The sequence below is a fragment of the Strix aluco genome, chromosome 2, assembly GCF_031877795.1.
Source record: "Strix aluco isolate bStrAlu1 chromosome 2, bStrAlu1.hap1, whole genome shotgun sequence".
Classification (NCBI taxonomy): Eukaryota; Metazoa; Chordata; class Aves; order Strigiformes; family Strigidae; genus Strix; species Strix aluco.
The window spans coordinates 19,596,192-19,616,571 of NC_133932.1; the positions used below are offsets into that span (position 1 = coordinate 19,596,192).

Consider the following 20,380-nt stretch of genomic DNA (forward strand, 5'->3'; position numbering starts at 1 on the left):
ATTTCTAGAGCCATCCCTTTGATTAAAGCAGCACCTTCATCCATACCTGTGCTGACTTTGTCAAGCAGCAGGGTATGCAGCATCTCCAGCCAGCCATCGTCTCAACACCCTCCACGCTGAGGGTCAAGCAATCCTGTAAGACCTCTATCAGAAAACTTCAAGACATTGTAACCAGACAGGTTTTTAAAATTCTGCTGCACATCCAGCTTTATAGAATTTATTACCAAGAGGGAACCTTGTTCACCATCTTTCACTTGCACACACTACAAAAACAAGTTACTGAAAAGCGTAACAGATGGCTAGCAGCCAACTGAAGATAAACACCTTCGGCACTGGCCATTTCACCTACCTGGAGTTCACCTGCCGTGATTCACCTTCGCCTCATGAAGTGAAAGTACTCAGGAAAGTGCCACCAGCCACCACCCACACAACTGCTGCACTGCCCAGAGTTTAACCCTCCCTTAAGGATCAGAACCTCAACCTGATTTTAAGCACTGAGGGTAGGGTGTAGCTAATGTTTCAGGTCAAGCTCCCTTAATGCCCCTTAACATTATGTGTGTAAAGCATCAGCAAATGTACCACAAAGCATCTTTTTGCACAGGGCTGCAGGTAAGAGAGTTCATTAGAACAACTAGCTTTCCCGTTTTCCTTACACACTTTAAGCCAAAACCTAGCAGCAGCACCAACTGGAAAGTGCCAACTCAACAGTCAAATAAAAATGCAGGAGCTGAAAGGCACAGTAGCAAAAGGGAACAATATACAAGGGTTGTGGGCTAACCCCAGTGGGCAGCTCAGCCACAACCCAGCCACTCGCTCAGTCCTCCCAGGGGGACAGGAGAAAGAATCAGAAGCGTAAAAGTGAGAAAGCTTGTGGGTTGAGATAAAAGACAATTTAATAGGGAAAGCAAAAGCTTGATTCACTGCTTCCCATTGGTAGGCAGGTGTTCAGCCATCTCCAGGAAAGCAGGGCACCATCAGGTATAACAGTGACTTGGAAAGACAAACAGCACCACTCTGACCATCCCTCCTCCCTCCTTCTTCCCCCAGCTTTTATTGCTGAGCATGACATCCTGTGGTTTGGGACATCCCTCTGGTCAGTTGGGGTCAGCTGTCCTGGCTGTGTCACCTCCCAACCCTTCGTGCACCCCCAGCCTCCTCACTGGGGGTGGGGTGAGAAACAGAAAAGACCTTGGCCCTGCGTAAACCAGTGTAAAACAAGTAACCAATGTAAAACACTGGTGTGTTATCAAGGCTGTTTTCATCACAAATCCAAAACATAGTGCCCAAAAGAGTACCCATATTAAACCTGGTTTATTCAGGACAAGTAACAGAATGGTCCTGCCACTTTAAAAATAAGAGAGATGGGGAAAAAAAAAAAAAAAAAAAAAAATCAGTGGAAAAAAGTGAAATCACCTGACTGAAGGGTCATCTTTCAACCAGCTCAGACAGCAAACAATACTGATGTTAACCCTGCCTCATGACGCATACCCATAGCATTTGTGCTATGAGTACAGCTTATTGCCTAGTCCTAGTCTGAGTAAGCACTTGCTCTTCTAGATAACTGCTGTTTTGAGATAACAGTAAATCACTGAAGAGTTCTCCAAGCCTCTTCACTGGCAGCAAAACCAGTTCAGAACTTCTTGTCCTCTCTTGCCACAGCTTCCTCTTACACAAGACGTCAGCATCCTCTCCATTGTGCTAATCACTACACGCGGGCTCACACTTACCCAGATCAGCAAAGTAATGAAAATAAACAAACCACACACACAAAAAAGAAAGACACAAACCATAAGGGTGTAAATGTTTTCATACCCAGACCTTCCAGCTTCCTGATGTATTCCTAGGATATCCTGAGTTAGCATTCAATATTTTTTTTAAAAAAGTGGGGGTTTTTTGCTTACAAGACTGTTTATTTTGTTAATTTATCAGTTAATTACATGTAGGTGCTAGAAAGAGCTGTGCATGCCATACATGATCAAACCACATCACACCATATCACGCTCAGAGAACTCCCACTATAGGTGCTAATAATAAGCTTTAGATCGATAACTTCATGATGACCTATATAGCACCTCTCTAGCAAAATAATTCTTCAGAAACTATTCAGATTAAAATCTTTCAAGTCAAACAGTACAAGATGTCTGCCTTGTAAAACTAGGTTTCATTTCTTTGGTCCTCCATCTAGACTGACGATACCCTGTACGGGACACAGGACATTCACTGACTAGACTATCATTGGTCAGGGGAAGTCCACAGACAGTGGGATTCCTGCCTAATGCAATCAATTGCAATTCAGATAACAAGCAAAAGAGCCATGCACATCGTTATTTACATAGAGGTAGAGGGTAGCTGTGTGGCTGGGGTCAAGAAGAACCTAGCCACTTTACAAGGTGGCACTAAACCACATTTTATCACCAAAATATTAAGTTACAGGCTTTCTGACATATCTAAGAACTTCTTGCTACTGCAAGCGAGGTGACCTGAGCAGCAGTGCCACCCTCAACCCAACCAGCAGAGAGAAGAGTTTATCCGCCTTATCACCTTTTCCCTTTGCAGAACCTTTTTACCACTTCAGGCAAGGAAGTCTTCTTACCTGCAGCACCAGGGGGCTCAGCTTAAAAGAGCTAACAGCTTCTGACGGGGTGAATACAGCAATTCTGAGTAAACCTGGCACAAACACGAAGTCAGCGTTGCAACCCTGACTTACACTGTTATTTTCAGGAAACATTTCAAGCAGCAACTGAGAGGCACAGGTGAGCTCAACACAGTAGTAGGCACCTGAGCTATTTCACATCTCAACACTCCTCTGCTTGTTGCTGACCTGTGTGTGTGTGTGCACATGTATGTGAGTGCATATAAAAGTGATAGTAGGAGAAAGAAAAAAAAAAAAAGATCAGGCTTTGTTGGCATCAAAAAGAATAGTAGAAATATCAGTAATATTCTTTCTGGTAATGTCTAGACATTCCTTGAGACTTTCAGAAGCAATCAGGCACCACCCTCACGTTCAACACTGACACTGTATCGCTTAAGTGATGCTGACATGGCTTACACATTCAGGAATGCAAAATAATCCATTTTCTTGATACTCTTGACTAATTGTTCAAGGCTCACCCACCCATACAAGAGATTATACATAGATTAACTACTTAGGCCACAGATGTCCACAGGATCACAAACAGCACATTTGACAAGGATCCTTCATTCTTACAAGTAAATGAAGCAATGGGGTTTTCAGATGACAGAGCATAAACAAGCAAGAGGAACTTCTAATGCGCGCATGCAGGTGCACACAAGAAAATAAGCTTAAAACCCGTTATCTGTACTTTGCCACGAAGCAACAGTGACCTGCTTAGCTTGGAAAAGCCGACTGCGATGTTAAACCAGGCCTGTACAACACAGTCCCCTAAGTAATATTTCTGTCTCACTGCAGGTTATTTGCCACAGGAAACAGGGCTGCCATCAAGCATATGAAGAGGAGCCACAAACCATGGTAGCCAAGCTATGCAGCGTGTTACCCAGCCACATATCACATCCGAGCAATTGAGCAGCAACAGCCCTCTGAAAGTGTCACTTATGCCCTTGTCCTTTTACTTGGCAATTTTTGATTTCTGAACCTCTCGCTAGATGAAAACCCAGCATGAGGAAAGGGAATCAAAAGAGGATCCTTGAAAAACTGCAGGAACCAGAATGACACACACAAGCCGAAAGGCAGAGTATTTCTTACACAGGACTCCTTACAACCCTAAACTCTAGAGAAGGTCAGCTTTTCCCTACCAGTCACCAAACTACTTTGCATATGCAAAAGAGCTGAAGAGCCTGCACTCTGGTCACTTATTCCTGTGCAAAGATGTAAACCTTGTGCCAACTCCACACATGGACAAAAAATATAAAAGTGCCTTTTCAAATCAGACAGGCTGATTAAGGATGTGCAGTATAAGCACAGAGAGAAGAAGCCAACATTGGAATAACTTCTGATTTGGAGTTAGAAAAAAAAAAAAAAAAAATCAACAGTTGTAGAGATGGGAACACAAATGCAGTTCAACACAGACAAGATAGTGATTTCAACACCCGTTTATTCCTTTAAATTGCAATCTCACTTTTAAAATAGTCTCCACCCTGGGGAGGGTCTCTTCCAAAAGAGTATCTTGCAGCTTTGCTTGGTTTTAAGATACTATATTTGGTTACATACCTCAGACTTCGTTGAATGATCTACTACTCCCAGCTACTCATAGCATTACTGTAGTTGTACCTTTTGTTGTGGTCAGGGGAAATATGCTTCCTTCCTTTCTTGTCTCCGTATTTATTTTCAAAGAACTTAGTTTTACTGTGAGCTATGTATATATCATATCTACCTACTTAACTCTAAATATTAAGGCTGTCTCTGAAGATACACAGGAAGCCTTAGTGATCACTACTTATGTTTATTGCAAAATGCAGTAATCTTAAACAAATCCGAACAATGCAATTTGGAAATAAGTTTTAAGTTTCTTACCACTCAGCACAGCTCCTTATTAAACCTCTTTCCAGACGGACTTACAGTTTTACACAGTTTTCCAGACATATGAACTGAGAAGGCATCATTTAATGACTCCTATTGAAATACTTTGCAAAGTTTTACCCACTAAGCAAGTATTGCCAACCAAAAATATCTCCAAGTGCCACAGCATCATTGTCCACACCTGGTATCGACACACTGAGCTACCCTGAGAAACGTGTATGACCTTTTCATTTCAGAATGATACACGAAACATAGAACTCTTTGCCCTGTAAGAATACGAGCCACAGCAAAGTCCAGCATGACCCTTGCTGTTTCTACCTCTCCATAGCCTCGTACTTATTCTCCATCTATAGGAGTCATAAGCACTTCACTGCAGCTGATGTAATTACTCCTCCACCCAAACACTTCCCCACTGACCAAATCAAAGGTGTTTTCCAAGGCATTTACCACAGCTCCAGCTTCCCCATTTGCCGGTCACCTCCACGCCGCGCTCTGCCTTTCCTCAGCGAAGCCGACTCGCGTCCTCTGACTTCGAAACCAACCAAGAAAAAACTGGCAAGCGCTGCTACAGGGCCACCACGTCTCACGCCCGTGGCACCCGTGGCACCGCCGGGCCCCGGCCACGCCGGCACCCTGGGGGGCGCAAGCTGTGCGGCGGGGGGGACACGGGGACGGGACGGGACGGCCACACCGCCCCTTCCCCCCCGGGGACAGGCCTCCTCGTCCCTCGGGAAGCCGGGCAGCACAGCGCGCCTGGACACGCCGCCCGTCCCGCGGGCGCCCGGGGAGGGGAACGAGCAGGCTCCCGCAGCCACGCGGGAAACTCACCCGCCACGTTGGTCCCAGCCCCGCGGAATCGCCCCCCGTTCCGGTGACCCAGCGGCGACGATCGGGAACGGCATTTAAAGGGGCGAACCGGCTGGCCCCACACACCCCCCGCCCCAAGCCGTGGAGGTGCGGGCCGGGACAGGGCCGCCCCGCCGCCCGCCTCGTCCCCGAGGGCCCGGCGGCGCCTCCACGTGCCGGGCCGGCCCCTCTCCCCAGCGCCGATCGGCGGCCCCCGCCGGGCCCGACCCAGCCCGACGAGCCCGGCCCGCCGCCGCCTGCCGCGCCTCGGGCCGGGCCGGACCGGGCCAGGCCGGGTCGGGCAGCTCCCCGCGCCGCACCAAGATCCGCCCAGGCTACAAGCGCAGCCCCGGGGGGATAAGCGGCGGCCGGCCCGCTCGCACTCACCGGCGGTCAGCGCGGCGGCGGCGGCCAGCAGCCACGCCAAGCAGGGGAGCCGCGCGGGAGCGGCGGCCGCCGAGCGCCCCGCGATGCCTCCGGCCGCTGCCATCTTCCTGCCGCCACCTCCCCGCGCCCCCATTGTCCGCCCCCGGCCGCGGGCCCGCCCCCCGGCGCCCCGCAGCCCCCTGCCCTCGCCGGGATAGGGCCTCGCCGCCGTCACTCGCACACACCCCCCGCGTACCCCTCGGCCCCGCCCCGGCGCTGCCCCGCTCCTCGCCGCGGATTGGCCAGAGAAGCGATCCGCCAGGCCCGGACGCCCTATCCGGACAGGGATCGCACTGGCCCGCCCCCCGAGCCGGGGCGTCTCTCCCCTCCGCCACGCCCCCGGCGGGTGGTGCTGTGGCGGTGTGGTCGCGGCCGCGCTGTGGCCGAGCCCGGGGGCCGCCCCCGGTCCAATGAAGGCGGGGAGACCCGGGCGCAAGAGCGCCGTCATGGCGGCGGCGGCGTCCCCAGCCGTGCTGGCAGCGGGGGAGGCCTGGAAACGGCGGGTCTCGCTGCCGGCAAACGCTTCGGCCTCTGCGGGCAGCCCGCGCTCCGCCCGCCTGTCCCTACCGCGCCTGGACCGCGCCCGCCGGCCCGGAGGCGGCGAGGGCGCCAGAGGCAGCCCAGCGCCAAATGGCCTCGCCTCAGGTTTAGGGGCTGCCGAGAGTTAACCGCCCGTGTCCCTCTGGAGGCACGCTAGCCGTCTCCCTATTTTACATTTAAAAATACGGAAAATAACTGACGGTGGCGCAAACGGAGTCGTGCGTTTGTTAGTCAAACCCACACGCGAGCGGCGGGCCTGTCGCGGCCTACAAGGGCGGCAGCAGGGTTCAGCTTGGTCGCGCTCAGCGGTGTGAATCCCTTGCTGAGTGTTGCCAGGCCTGGCTTCCCAAGGAGAAAGGGCAGCGGGAGCAGCCCACAGCGCTCCTTCAGCGCCCCAGCTTCTGACCAGGCCTTGGCAAGCTGCTGTGCCCAGGTGCGCGCTGCGGCGCTGGCTAACGAGTGTGCAGGCTGGCTAACGAGTGTGCCTCCCGAGCGCCTGTCCCCAGCGGCTGGGGAAGCGGGAGAGCACTGCTGCAGGCTTACAGAGCCGGCAAGGGTGGGTTCCCCCTGCCTCCACCCATGTCCTTCTTGTTCTTCGCTGTTAACCCCCAGAGCCTGTTCTGACGTGCGTTGCCTGCAAGTACAGGCTCCTTCAGAAGCTCTCCTGCTACGTGACCGTATACCTTTGCCTTTCGCCTGAAAATACCTGCTTGGAATTTCCCCCCGGCTCAGTGACTGGACTTCCTGCTGTTACAGACGCCCTGAGTCCACGCTTTCACCCTTCTTTACCTCCTTGCTTCATTCCCTCTCTTTTGGGAAGCTGTTTGCACGCGTTTCTTCTTTTGCTAAGCTCTGTATTTTAAAGAGGTTGCACGAGCTTAGTCATATCGCAAGGCTGTTGCTCACTGCGTCCATGAGGCTTCAGAGGCCCGCAGCATTCTCAGTTCGCTCCCGCCCGGTGCTCCATGGATGCTGGTCCTCTCCCAGGGGCACGTGCCACCAGTTTCTCTGCCTCTCTCCGGCCACCTAATCGCCTCTGCAGATGAAAGAGGCCACAGAAAAGCTCTGCTACCGTGTGCCATGTTGAGGAGGGCCATGACAAATGAAGCCCCTGCAAAAACACAGGCAGTTTTTTTTTTTCCAGCTGCCATGCAAGAGTTCTCATGGCATTTAAAATGTAATGGCGTATGCATTCATTATTTACGCCCTAGGGGGAAGCTCTGGAGCACGTTCCTCGCTAAACATTGTACGTGTTTTCTAGAAAGCCAGGCAATCAGAAATCCAGGGTCAGTATTTGGGAATAAAGATCAACACAGGCAACTCTTTGTATCACAGGGAATTATCTAATTATATTACTAGTTTTGTTGCCACCTCATTTGGTCCCTCTAACTTCCCTTGCAGGCAAGTCTTTAGCCAGCTGACCAACATCCCCACTTTCCAAATGGAGCAGAAACCGATACGCAGCGATAAGCCTTTCATCCAAAGCCCTTCTGCCTCAACTCCCTCAGAGCTCTTTCCACGGAACCTCCACTTGCCCTTACAGCTCCCCTCAGTGACTGGAAGTGCTCTACCTCAGTACCCAGAGTTCACTATTTACCTTCAGGTCTTTCAGTACTGCAGAGTTTTAAAATGTTCAATCCCCTGAACAGGCCAAGCTTCATCTTTCTTGACATATTTTCAAGATAGTCAACATAAAGTTTTTTTAAAAATATATCCTTTTTCTTACTCTCAAATTTACTGTCCTTCACAGAGCTCACGCGTTCTCTTTTTAGGTACTAGTAAGCCTGATTCAGCCACACGTGTCCCTTGCCAGAGGATTCCTACAATCACTCCCTTCCCTGACAGAGCTGAGATAACGTTGTCACGGGTACAGCCCTATGATTGTCCCATTTGCTGTGTAGCAGTACTGCTGTTCAATACAGAGAACATTCGGGACAGTATCTGCTCTATTTTTTATCCAGATAGTAGTGATCAAATTATTGTCTTCTGCTATTTCCACAGAGGAAATGGGGTGCTGGAACAACTCAATTTGTCCTGAGGAACATATATGGCATTTGTATGCTATGACATGTTACTATTAAGGTTATGATAAAAAGAACTGGGAACACTTCTTGGGGTAAGCTGTTAAAGGCAGAGCCTACAAGCTGTACTACACCAGTCCTTAACTCAGCACACAACTGATAGTAACTCAAATAAAGGTGTAGTTGCTGCCATCCTTTTTCCCTCTAGCTATACAACTTTACACTCTGTCTAATGATAATACTGATATTTATCAAATTTCTTAGTAATACAACTCGTTTAGCTGGCAATAAACTCATTTTTTTCTGTTTGCATATGGAGAGGGGTTACTTTTCTTCACGCTGAATCCATTCCGGTCAGACAAACTGCAGTGAGAGGGCACGACGGCTCAGACAGTGGGGCAAGAGAGGCCAGAGCAGCCTCCTGGCAGGCTGCTGTCAAGCTGCCTGACTGGTTTCTGAGCTTTCTCACAGGCAGTAAAATCAGCATTCCGCCCCACAAGAGAAGGAAAAACGCTTTTTTGTCTTTTTTGTTTCTGCTTATCACAAAAGGAAGATCTGAAAAAGTGTGTGTCACTGGGGAGGAGGTTAAATAAATTTTTTCATGGTTGCTGTTTATGTTAGAAATTCAGACCTTTTTTTATCCTACTATTCTGGAGAGCTCTCTAGTAGCTTGCCAGAGGGAGAAGGCAGGATTATGATGTCAAACAAAATAAGGGTAACATCTTCTAGGAGAAACAAATATATTCAGACTGATTTTACATTTTTAATGGTTTTGATTGTTTTCTATTTAGCCTGCATCTCCAAACCTAGAGGAATTGTACAGTAGACACTTTTCAGTGTGCAGAGACATGCATTCCTGCAAAAAATAGCCCACCCAATATGCTCATTTTGAAACGGTAAGAGAAGAACATGAGAGAGAAAGAAAAAAAAGGCTGTATTTGTAAAAGAAAGTATTGGGTGTCTATTACAACATGACTTTTTCCTCTGCACACTGGGAGAAATTGTGAATGGCAGATAGTGCTGCACTTATGTTTACTCTGGTTAAATAAAAATGCAGTGGTTCTTTCAAACCTCAGAGCTGCCAGCAGCAGAGTAATTGCATGTGGTACTTGAAGAGCTTGATAATTGTTTTTCCATAATTCGATTATGAAGCATGTCTTGGATCACCCACTATGCAAGGATAAGTGTTCTGACAAAACCTGATAATGAAAAACGGATGCTAATGATGAGCTATTCCAGTGCTGAACTGGTGCTAAGGAACAACTCAAGCCTCAAGTATTCTTGATAACCTTGATATATAAAAAAGCTCATGAGAGTAATTATTCTTCTGGTCTCTCCTTCCTACCTTCCCCCCAGTTTCTTGGAACGTGGGCAAAATTAATTTAGCGACTGTTACTGTATGGAGACAAGAGCCAAGGTAGCACTGCCCTGTAGCCTGACCAGCATCAGTGTTTGTTGTAAGGAGCCTCTGATATTTAACCAGGTCTGCATAAACTCACCACCTGTAAGGTACTAAAGTAACGTCATCACTGCTTGGCTGTAGTACAGTTTTAAACGATGGAAACGAACCATGAACTTCCCTTCTTTTGATTAGGATTTGTGGTTCGACCGCCGTGGCAAATGGCTAGACGCTATGAAGCAGATTTTGCACACAAGGGTAGGTAGGTTTGCCACGGCGATTGGAGGCAACCTGGAGAGCAACACACGCGCAGCGACACCGCATGTGCCCCACCAGTAATACGGGGCACCGCAAAAAATCAGGAGAGGCTGCAGCCCGAGCTGCGTGCGCTGTCCCAGCAAGGCACAGGGAAGCACGGTCCCCGCGAGCCCCGACCGCTCCTTGCGGGCTGCTGGCCCACGCACCCACCCCTCCCCGGCACCCCGGGGCTGGGCAGGCACCGGCTGAGCTCAACCAGGGGGGTCGCGGCCTCCCAGGCTGAGGCAGGGGGGAAACATCGGCCTCCACGGCCTGCGGGCTGCTGCGACGAGCCAGAGTGCGGGCTGGCCCCGGGCTGCCCCCCCCCCGGGCTGCCGCCTCACGCAGACGCAACGCCCCTTTCTGGGGACTTCGCCTCCATCACGAGCCGGTAGGCACGGCTGTGGTGAAAGAGAGCGTCCGGGCCGGGCAGACCATCCCTCTAGCGACCCGCAGCCTGATTCAGCTCCAGCCGCCGGCGCAGCCCGATCCGGCCCCGCCGCTCGCTGCGGGCAGCCCCACGGCCGGGGCGGAGGCGGCCGGGAAGGCCGCGGGGCCGCGCTGCAGCGTTCCTCTGGAAGGGAGAGGAAAGGGCTTTCATGGCGGCTCGTTGGTCTAGGGGTATGATTCTCGCTTAGGGTGCGAGAGGTCCCGGGTTCAAATCCCGGACGAGCCCAGCTTTTTTGTTTCTATTTTTTTTCCTCCCCTCACACCCTTCCCCCGGCTTCCCCGCCCCGCGGCCGCGACCCGCCGCTGCGCTCCCCGGGCCGGCCGCGGCGGCTCCCGCAGGCCGCGCGGGGCGACGGGCAGGACTCAGAGTGCGAGGCACGGCGGTAGGAGCTCCCGCGGAGGGGGTCGCCCCGCCCGTCTCGCGCCCGCTCCTCGCCGCGCACAGGGCGCCGCTCCCCAAAATGTTCCCCCGCAAAGCCCCTGCCCCCCCCCCACGCACCCCAGACAGGACGGGGCTGCGGGGCGGCTCCTGCCCCCCCCGTCGGCCCACCTGTGCCCCCCCTCCCCCGGCGGCTCCCGCCGTGCCCCCCCCGGGCCGTGCCACCGGAGCCCCGCGGAGCCTCCCGCTGCCCCCGGCTCCGGCTCCTTCCCCCGAGCCCACCCTTCGGCCGCGGGCGGGCCCCAGGCGCCGAGGCACAAAAAGGGCAGGGTTGGGGGGGACCCGCGGCAACAAAACAGGAGGCGCTGCCGCCACCCCCTCTCCCAGCGGGCTCGTCCGGGATTTGAACCCGGGACCTCTCGCACCCGAAGCGAGAATCATACCCCTAGACCAACGAGCCGCTCTCTCTTACCTCCTCCCCAGCTCGCCACTTCACTCACTTCCCGCCTCCTCCCGCCCCGCGCCCGCCCCCCACCGCCAGCGCCTCCGTGAGTCTGTTCCTCCCCCCCAGCTCCGAATGGTTCCGCCCGCCGCCTCGGCACACACCGCTGCTCTCCCCCCACAGCCGAGGCTGCTGCCATCTCCCCTCCGTGTCCCGGGTCGTTCCCCCCACACCCCCCGCCAGGGCACCCCTGGCATTGCCCTTCCCCGGCCCTACGGCTCCGTTTGGAGGAGACGATTCCCCCCACCCCGCGGGGGGAGCAGCGCTCCCGCGGCGCTCCCCTGCACAGACACCGCTCCTGCGCCCTCCCGAAGGGCGGAGGAACACGGTTCCTCCTCCTCCTCCTCCTCCTCCACCTCCTCCTCCTCCTCCTCCTCCTCCTCCCGACGCGTGTGGTGCGCAGGCAGGGCCCGCGGAGCTCGAGGCCGGGCGAGCTCATTCTCAGCGGATGGGAAGGGGGGAACGGGACACACCCACCCCCTTCTCGAACGGTTTCGGTTTATCCCGGCCCGCGCTGTGCCCGGCCGTGCGGCCCCGCGGGTTGGGAGGGCGGGCGGCGGCGGGTTCCGCTCCCCTCACCGGCGCGGGCGGTCTGACAGGCTGGGCCCTCTGCCCCCCGCAGCCTCCTGCCCGCAGGGGGACGGTGAGGGCGCACACACGTACTGCCTACGCGACAGTGTCGGAACCCTCTCGTGGCAGCCCCCAGGCGGGTGGAGCCAGGGCCTCTGGGGTGACCGGGCCTGTGGGGGCAGCCGGGGGTTCCCTGCCAGCGTCCCCGGGGTGGCTCTGGGGCCTCCCCGGACAAGGGCGATGGCTAAAGCAAAGGGCTGGGGCGTCCGGGAAGCGCCTCGGCGCGGGGAGTGTGTGTCCCATGTGTGGGGACGCAGGGGAGCCAGCGGCGTTCCCACTGAACCCGCTGCACCCCGCTTCTTTGTCCCTGATGTGGTAGATCCTGCTAATGCCGCCTGACACCCACGAGTTTCCGCCTCGTGTTTCCACACCTCTGTACCACCTCCCTTGCACCCCAGATCTCTAAAAACCCCTCTTTCTCCCATCGGTAGTTGCTTACAGTCCTTATCCATCCCACACTTCCTTGTGGCTCACACTACAGTTTAAACACTGTCCAGTCAAAAGATAACCATAAAAACATGATCCCAGCCAAATACAACCGCAACAGTCTCCTTGCTCTTGTGCTGCATTTCTTTTTCCACTTTATTCTTGCTCGGTTTTCCATCGTTCCCTCCCTAGTTTAAAGGTCTTCTGACCTGTAAGGTTTGTGCTTTTACTTTTTTTCATCTTTCAGGCACCATCCACATCAGAGGAACTGCATGAATTGTATTTCTTGCTGAGGGCATTTGCCTATTTGACCATCAGTGTTCTTACACCTGACACAGCCTCACGCTCCAGCCTCAGCAATCTGGCAGGTACGTATGGGTCTGTACACCCTATACACCAAGCCAAGCTGTGGTCTACATTTCAGTCTAAACTTTTTGACTCTGCTCACCTTGTGGATACAAGACCACGCTGCCCAAGCCAATGTTTCCTGATAGCAGGGATGGGGCAGGGATACATGCCCACGTGTAGTGTCACAGTGCTAATACTGGCCAAAGAGTCTTTTTGAAAATTGCTCTCTTGGCCTTCAGACACGGCAAGGTTTGTGTGCTGCCTGAGCAAGCATTGCCCTGAGAGGGATGTGTGGATGCCTTCAGCTGAGAGACAGGCATCCTTTTTCCTGCAACTTGGTAAAGCCATCAAGGACAAAGATGGTGATGCAACTTCTGGCATAGAAAGTCTCTAAATTGTTGATTGCCAGGAGCTGGGAAACCTCACACGAAGGATCACTGTGTGTCGCCTTGGTTTTTTATGCTTCCCCTGAACAAGGATGCTGTTGGAGAAATGGCACTGGGCTAGATAGCTTTGCTTGCTTCTGTTCCTAGATACATGATACCTGCAGGGCTGGGGCAGGGAGTGAGGCAGTCTCCAATGTCACTGCTTGCCCCAGAGAACACCTTCCTTTGTGGATTAAGCACATTGGTTATTGTTGTTCCCCAAAAGTAAAAAATACCACAAGTTAAATTAAAATTGAATGTTAAACTGTTCCAATGGCAGTGGAAATCCCACCCCTATTTTTGTCTGCTGCTGCCAGCTCTCTCCATCCTTCCTCAGGCTCCTTCATCTCCCCAGGAGGAAACACACGGATTTTGGTTTGGTTTGGTTTTATTCCACCATTTATTTCTTCTGTTTCTTCCTCGGATTTCCATTCCCTTGCTTGGGACACACATACTCATTCTCTAAACAGGCACACATATATCTATATATACAGTAAGGCACAATCACTCACATCCAGATGGGACACTCTGCTGAGAGAAGAAACAGGGTACAGCGAATGATTGCAGCCTGCCCTGGAATACAAGCTCTAACAGATTAAAATGGATTCAAAGGCAACAATGCTCCACAACATGGCTCAAAAGGACATGGGGGTCGTGTTTGCCAACAAGCCCGTGCTATGCAGGAGGGTCAATGCTGCTGGCTCTCAGCAAATGACACCTCAGTGCTCTCACCTGGGAAAAAGAAAGTCAGGGCACAGAGCCACTTCTTTGCTCGTGATTTTAGAGCTGGTGAACAGAAAGGGGATATCCTTCAAAGCCACTGGGTTTGTAACACTGCTGTGTTGCAGAGCCCACTCAAGGACGGATGTGGGCTGTGTTGTGTAAAATGCTTGTGCCTGTCCTGAGAGACAGGGACAACCCAAGCCTGCGACTCTGCTCAACTTGACATTTGCTAGGAGGAGCTTTCTGATGGATGAGGAGGAGCTGGCTGGTTCTGCCCTTGGTCTCTGTAGCTGTGTGTGTGTTGCTGGATACTAGGTGGCTGGTGGCAGGCTTAAGTGCTGGCCCCTGACCATTTGCACCACCTAACAGCTCAGGCTCCTTGTCTCAGCTTTTGACAAGTTTGGCTCACTGTCTCCAGCGAGTCCAGACTTGTCCATATTCCACATGTGGAACTATGTGGACATGAGCCCCATGGCCTTCAGTCAGAGCAGCTTTTTATTCAGTATTGCAGATACAGCATGACTGTCAGGAAACTGGTCAGGTGAGGGACTATCATCTATCTTTCCCCAAATAACTTATTTCATATGGGCAACAAATACTCTCCAGATGAAAAGCTTTTTTGCCTTAGCAAATCCTAGACGCATGACTTAACTAGTGCCCCAAGAGTCAATGCAAATGTAGGACAATGCGTAAGTACTTAGGAGGGACTGACCAGCTGACCTTCACCAATTCATATTCAGTCAGGCCACACAACTGGAAACTCAGCATCTAAGACCTCTTCTTTGACCTACATAAAATTAATCAGCTGTTTCCAGTAAGCCAGGATGCCTTCTATCACAGGTGGTACTCGGTGGACACACACTGAAAGTTTCAAATGAGGATCAAATGATTGGATAGGGTCTGGAAGTGAGGAAGGCTGACAGACAGGCGGCCCTTCTAAATCTGGACTGGAGCCTAGAGCTGGATAAGAAAACCTGCCCTGTTGACCAACGCAGTACATCTTTTCTGTGCATCAAATCTGTTGGTTGTTACTTTCCACCAGCACTAAAAACGTCCCAAAGTTGAAGCACACAGAAAAATTGCCTACCACGGCTGGCTGTTTAACAGATCAGCCAGCTTGACCCCCACTTCAAAGAGATTTTATGCTTTATGAACAATGTCCTAAGAGTTTTCCCTGTGTTCAGGGTTCACATTGTCTGCCATACAGCATATATGGAGAAAACATACTTTATCCTACTGTTAAAACATTATTTACTGAAATTTGAAAACCCAAAATATTTCAAAAGAAGCTACCAAAAAGGCACCATACGTATATGTATGTAACTGACAAACTTCATCTAAGACCAATGCAGGGGAGAAGAAAAAGATGTTTTGGAGCAGGATGAAGGAGCAGAGGTACCAGGAGCGGTGGTGGCTTTCGGCTCCAGGACAGCATGTTTCAGGTCTCTCAGTCCCCGAATATCGCTGAGGAATGTCAGCCAACACCTCAGATTTGAAGTCCAAAGCGATTGCAAGCCTGTCCCAAAATACGATGGTGTGAAGCAGAGAGCCAGCGAGCAGCCACTCTGCTCTGGGATGAGTCTGGACCTCGGGGAATATCCGTATTCTGCTCCTCTCCTGCCACTGAAGGTTTTCCAGTAGCTTCCACCTTGATTGGGTTAGATGGCTCCTATTCACATGTTAAGTCTCCTGTGCCCTGATTGGGTATGTCCTTTCAGAGGGGAAAAGTAAGGAAATTATGGAAAATAATCATGGGCCTAAGTAAATACAGTGCTGGGGAGTCTATGACCTGAGGGTACTTTGGAAGTTTCCGTGCTAGGAGGCAAAGGCGAGCTGCAGCCTGAGCACCAGCCTGCTTCCTTCAGTTGTTCCTTGCCAAACCAAGGCGACATTTGAAGATGGGATAGGTGGTTCAGGTGGAATGCGATATTTCCTCAGGCATCTGTGGCTACGTTATCAGTGGTTAGAGAGTACGTAAGAAGCTACGTGGAACAAGCCCCACTTTAGCCAGTGGAAATCCTCTTTTATTTCAAGTGGCAGAGGCCCGTGTTTGCATGCTTCCAGGGCTGATCATGAAACTGGCATGTGTGCAAACACTATTTTTCCTGGCAAAGCTAACAAGCTAAACACAGAGAGAGAGAGTATATATATGTATGCATGTATATATACAGTGTGTGCACACCTATACGTATAAATATGTATATGTACGGAGGCATATTGAGATAGTAAATACATGGTCACTGCTGGGGAAAAGTGCTTTTTACTGTACGTACTTTCAAATTGCTTTCAAAACAGCAGTTGAGCAGGGTGCCTGGTGAGCAGACCCTCTCCGTTTTACTGAACCCAGAATAGGCTTTGCTGCTTCTCCATCCTCTCTCTCTCTGTAACACCACCCAGGAGGGCTGGTTGTTTTAAATACCCTGCCTTGCAGTCTCTGTAGGCCTGAGATTTGATACTTCTGAGGTGTGGGGAACAGCAAAAATGTTGGTGTGTTCTGTCAGTTGCCATTTTCATTAATAAGCAAAACCCTCTGGTATTTTAGGAGCCATCATCATGCTGATCTGTCTTACCTGTGTGTCACGGTTACTCTGTGCCCCGGTCCTGCGTGGCTGATGTTGAAGGCTCACTGGCAGTGTCTAAGCCCACTGCGTCCTGCAGCGGTTCAGGTGCCAGTCGTGTTTCTTCAGTGTCTGATGTTTTCCGTACATCTGTGCTCTCACTGGTCTCCTTTGCTTCAGCTCCAGCTTCAGCTTCTTCCTTCTCCTTGTCCCCCTTTTCCTCATCCCCTTTTTCACAGGCACTGCCTTGCTGCTCTTCTCCCTGGGGACCCTCACACACCTTCTCCTCCTTGTTTCCAGAGGGAGGCTGGGGAGAGTTCTCCTCCCCTGGGGCACGGCGACACACTTCTTCCTCCTCCTTTGTATCCCCTGTGTTACTCTTGCAAGCAGTCATTTCCTCTGCCTGTTTTTCCCCTTTTTCTTCATCTTCTGATCTGCTGGATCCTCTCCTTGATGGGGGCTTCTCATCAGACCCTGTCTGTTTCTTTTGCTCTTTGCTCCCTGTTTCTGCTTCCTCTGTCTTGCCCTTGGGCCCAAACACCTCATCCCCGTCTTCCTTGGCACCATTTTCTGGAGAGGAGACATTGACCCCTAAATCTTCCCCATCTCCGTACTCGGACAGAGATCTTCGGAACCTCCTGGAGGGAGGCCTGCGCTTTATCGATCCCCGCGTCCGCACCTTGGAGGCAGGAAAAGCAGACATTGAAGCAGTCAAGAGAGCGGTACTGGAAAGCAGGAAAGCACAACAAAGGAAAATAGCATGGGAAACCTGATTGCTACCTTGGTGGCCTCACTTTTCCTGCTCTGCTACTGAGAGGTAGAGAGATGAGGGCTCACTGCTGCTGAGAGACTACTGTATAGGGCAAGCAGCTTCCTAATATATGTCTCATTTTCTTCTGTAGAGATGGTGCCAGAGATCATTGTCCCGATTGAAACTGTGGCTCCTTGTCCAAGTTAGACCCTAAGCTCAAGGACGCTGCACTCATTACACAGATGCTGCTGACTTTGGATATCTCAGCCTTTTCTACTCTTGGCAGTTTGGTGGTTGAGGAAAGAGTCTGCACTCCAGTTGATGATGGTGAATGCAGGTCACAGCTCCCCATTTAACTTCTGAGCACTCTGCTGGGACACCTGGCAAACCACTGTGCTCTGTGTGGCTCCCTAAACTGCGCCTCAGCCACCTTTGACAGTTGTTGGCACATGACACCCCCTCCTCACAGCGCTCCCTGCCCAGGTACCAACCACCCTCTTACTGCTGAGCTGAAGTGACTGGGTCCTGCCACTTCACCCCTTCCCGTCACCCATTTGGCCAGGAAGGCTGCCGGAGCTGAGGGACCATGATGCTCCATGTGCAGGTGGGCAGAGAGGAGACTCCACAGAGCTACACTGAAAGGCTGTTTCAAACTTGACACATAGATCTCCTCCCTTGGCCACAAATGCACACTGATATGGCAGGACCGAGGGCTATGGCCTCCTCTTCCTTTTCATCCCCAAAGGATAAGCAAGCCTCATCCTGCTGTGATGGAGAAATCCTAGCACATACTCTACCTTATTATAGAATTGCAGCTGAGTGCCTTCTGGGGGCTGATCAAAGCTGACCGGCGTCTCGTTCGCTTCGCTGGGCTGGGACTGAACCCCTGGGCTGCTGGGCGTTGAGGGAGGGGTGCTGAACGGAGAAACCAGGCCTTTCACACCAGGGCTTTTGGGAGATGCTCCCGGCAGCAGAGCAGCTGGAGCGAAAGCCAGATTGGCCTGCAAAGAAAAATCCGCGTCAGGGGCGAACATGACACCGGCGTGTACTGCATGCGGTGACCACGCGGAGGAACCCTTGCTCTTGCCACGGGAGCTGCCACATCTCTCAGCTGTCACAACCCACATACCTTCTGGTTATGGGTCTCTCCTGGTGACACTGTCAACAAACAAGTCCGGGCAGAGAAGTTATGACTGGACATCTGCCCTTCCCCAGCAGCTGGATCTCAGGATGTGCCCTTTTATCATCCTGAGGCCTTTTGGGATTTTCCAGTGACCCAGCCAACCCTGCACAGTCTACAGTGGATGAGCCGGGAGAAAGTCTGAACAAGCAGCCAGCAATCACTTCGAGATTTAAACCTTCCCTCTGTGTGCCCAAGCTGACCTCAAAGTTTCAAGTCTGGTCCGCAGTTCTTCTGAATGATCTGCGCAGTTGTGAGGAGCGAGACGACCCGGGAAAGAAGCAAGCTTTGTGACTAATTGTGGCAAAACACTGCCTGCTGGCCTGTCACTAAGCTCTTGTAGGCAAATGTCCTTGGGTGCATTAGGAGGGACAGTGCTATGAATAGGCTTACGTTGTGTCAGGGAGGCATTGAGCTCTGGAGCCGCACGTGCTGCCAGGAGAGGCAGCTGGCAGTGGCAGGGCACTCTGTCTATGGGCTCTCCAGTGCTGAGCTGCCCTCAGCAGCATGAATTGGGCACCGCGGGGAGATACAAAAAGGGCAAGAAGCACTGGGTGTGTTTGTGCGTAACTGGGGGAATCGAGGTGAGGCTCGCACAGGGGAGTGCCAGAGCCCAGAGCGCACTCCCCGCTGCCACGACTGCAGCTGCCTGCGCTCAAGGCCAGCTCCCCGACAAGGTGCGGGTGATTCAATTTGATTTAGACTGCTGTGAAGAAAGAGCTGAAAGAAGCCTCAGCCAGGGTTTCCCTCACTGTCTCTTGTGAGCTGCATTTAAACTGAGGCTCCTGCCTCTGCTCCTCACCTGAGCTGAGCTGCTGCCGTGCCCATGCCCAGCCATGTACCCCACAGATCCATATGATCCTGGCCCATGCACCGACCCACCTATAGACATCCCTGAGGATCGCTGGACTGCTTCTGATGCTGATTACCATACCCAGACCTGCTCTGCCTTCCTTGTTTATGTACTGTGGGACTGGGCCCTCATCAGTGAGGCCACTGCCCTGTTTACCTAGCTGTCACCCTTGGCTCCTGGATCCCCTTCCTCTGTGGCTGCTCTGTAAGGGAAGTAGCTATGGCAGATGCCAATCAGTTTTAATTTGGTGGAGCAGCCGTGTGGGCTCTTCCAGGACCTACCTGCAGCTTTTCAATCATGGGGGAGCTTTTCACCTTGACCTTGGGAATGGGGCAAGCATTTGGAGACCGCTTCTGCAAAACAAAATGAAACATGAAAAAGTCACCGTAAAGTAGGTGAAAAAGAGGAAATACAGTGAAGGCAGAAAACTTGGAAGAGAGAAGCAGAAAGTGCTAGTAGGGGAGCAAATGAAGCTTCATATAACGTCTTCACACAGAAGTTTGCTTTCTTCTTTCCTGACCCCACTCCCCTTTTGTTATCTAGCCACCCTAGGGCTCTACATACATGTTTCCTTCCTCTGGGAGAAAAGGTGACTGTCTGCTTTCTGGCTGAAGCATCTGAGTTAGATGATGTGTAATGGTTCTGCAGCTACATGGCCTTCACTAAGGTATCTAACTCATGACACAGTTTCCCCCAGTATTATTTCAGGACCAGACAGATTAAAATTCTACCTCTTAAAGGGTACAAGCCTTAAAGTTGGTAAACATTGCGAACTTTTTGTGACAGGAAAGACTTTCTGCCACCACGTGACTAACGGAGTTAAAGGGTACCCAGTTAGTATGGGCAGGAAAGGCCTAAGTGGCTGGAAAGGTAGAGCTATGAAAGGCTGAAAACAGTTTGAGAAAGGGAGAGCATTGCTTTCAGAAGGGGCATATTGCTTTTTTCAGCTACAAAGGAAAAGGAAGGAATCTAAGATTTTAAAGCTTGTGCTCCTTTGGCATGGAGGCAGCAAGAGTCTGTAGCTGTCAGAAAAGACGAACGAAGAACCACCCCCTTGTTAAGGGCAGGTGACAATGTGAAATTTGGTGGGTAGACCACAAACCCTGAAATACAGAAGGACGGAAATGA

General features: G+C 51.8%; 2 protein-coding genes and 2 non-coding genes across 4 annotated transcripts in view; 1 reads left to right on the forward strand and 3 right to left on the reverse strand.

Annotated features, from left to right (window-relative positions):
* Positions 1–5,860, reverse strand: part of MPZL1 (myelin protein zero like 1) — a 40,082-nt gene extending 34,222 nt beyond the window's left edge. Inside the window, exon 1 of the mRNA XM_074812553.1 lies at positions 5,732–5,860. Within this exon, the coding sequence (XP_074668654.1) occupies positions 5,732–5,834 (103 nt within the window). The 5' untranslated portion in view covers positions 5,835–5,860. The remainder of the gene's footprint in view (positions 1–5,731) is intronic.
* A 4,771-nt stretch (positions 5,861–10,631) lies between these two features.
* Positions 10,632–10,703, forward strand: TRNAP-AGG (transfer RNA proline (anticodon AGG)). Its single transcript has one exon. It is a non-coding gene; the product is annotated as a tRNA-Pro (tRNA).
* Positions 10,704–11,244: 541 nt separating this feature from the next.
* TRNAP-CGG (transfer RNA proline (anticodon CGG)) lies at positions 11,245–11,316 on the reverse strand. Its single transcript has one exon. It is a non-coding gene; the product is annotated as a tRNA-Pro (tRNA).
* A 2,241-nt stretch (positions 11,317–13,557) lies between these two features.
* RCSD1 (RCSD domain containing 1) overlaps positions 13,558–20,380 on the reverse strand; it is a 34,919-nt gene continuing 28,096 nt past the window's right edge. The window contains exons 4-7 of the mRNA XM_074812584.1: positions 19,534–19,605; positions 18,017–18,220; positions 16,481–17,147; positions 13,558–15,621 (exon numbers count right to left, since the gene is read on the reverse strand). Coding sequence (XP_074668685.1) covers positions 16,494–17,147; positions 18,017–18,220; positions 19,534–19,605 — 930 coding nt within the window. The 3' untranslated portion in view covers positions 13,558–15,621; positions 16,481–16,493. The remainder of the gene's footprint in view (positions 15,622–16,480; positions 17,148–18,016; positions 18,221–19,533; positions 19,606–20,380) is intronic.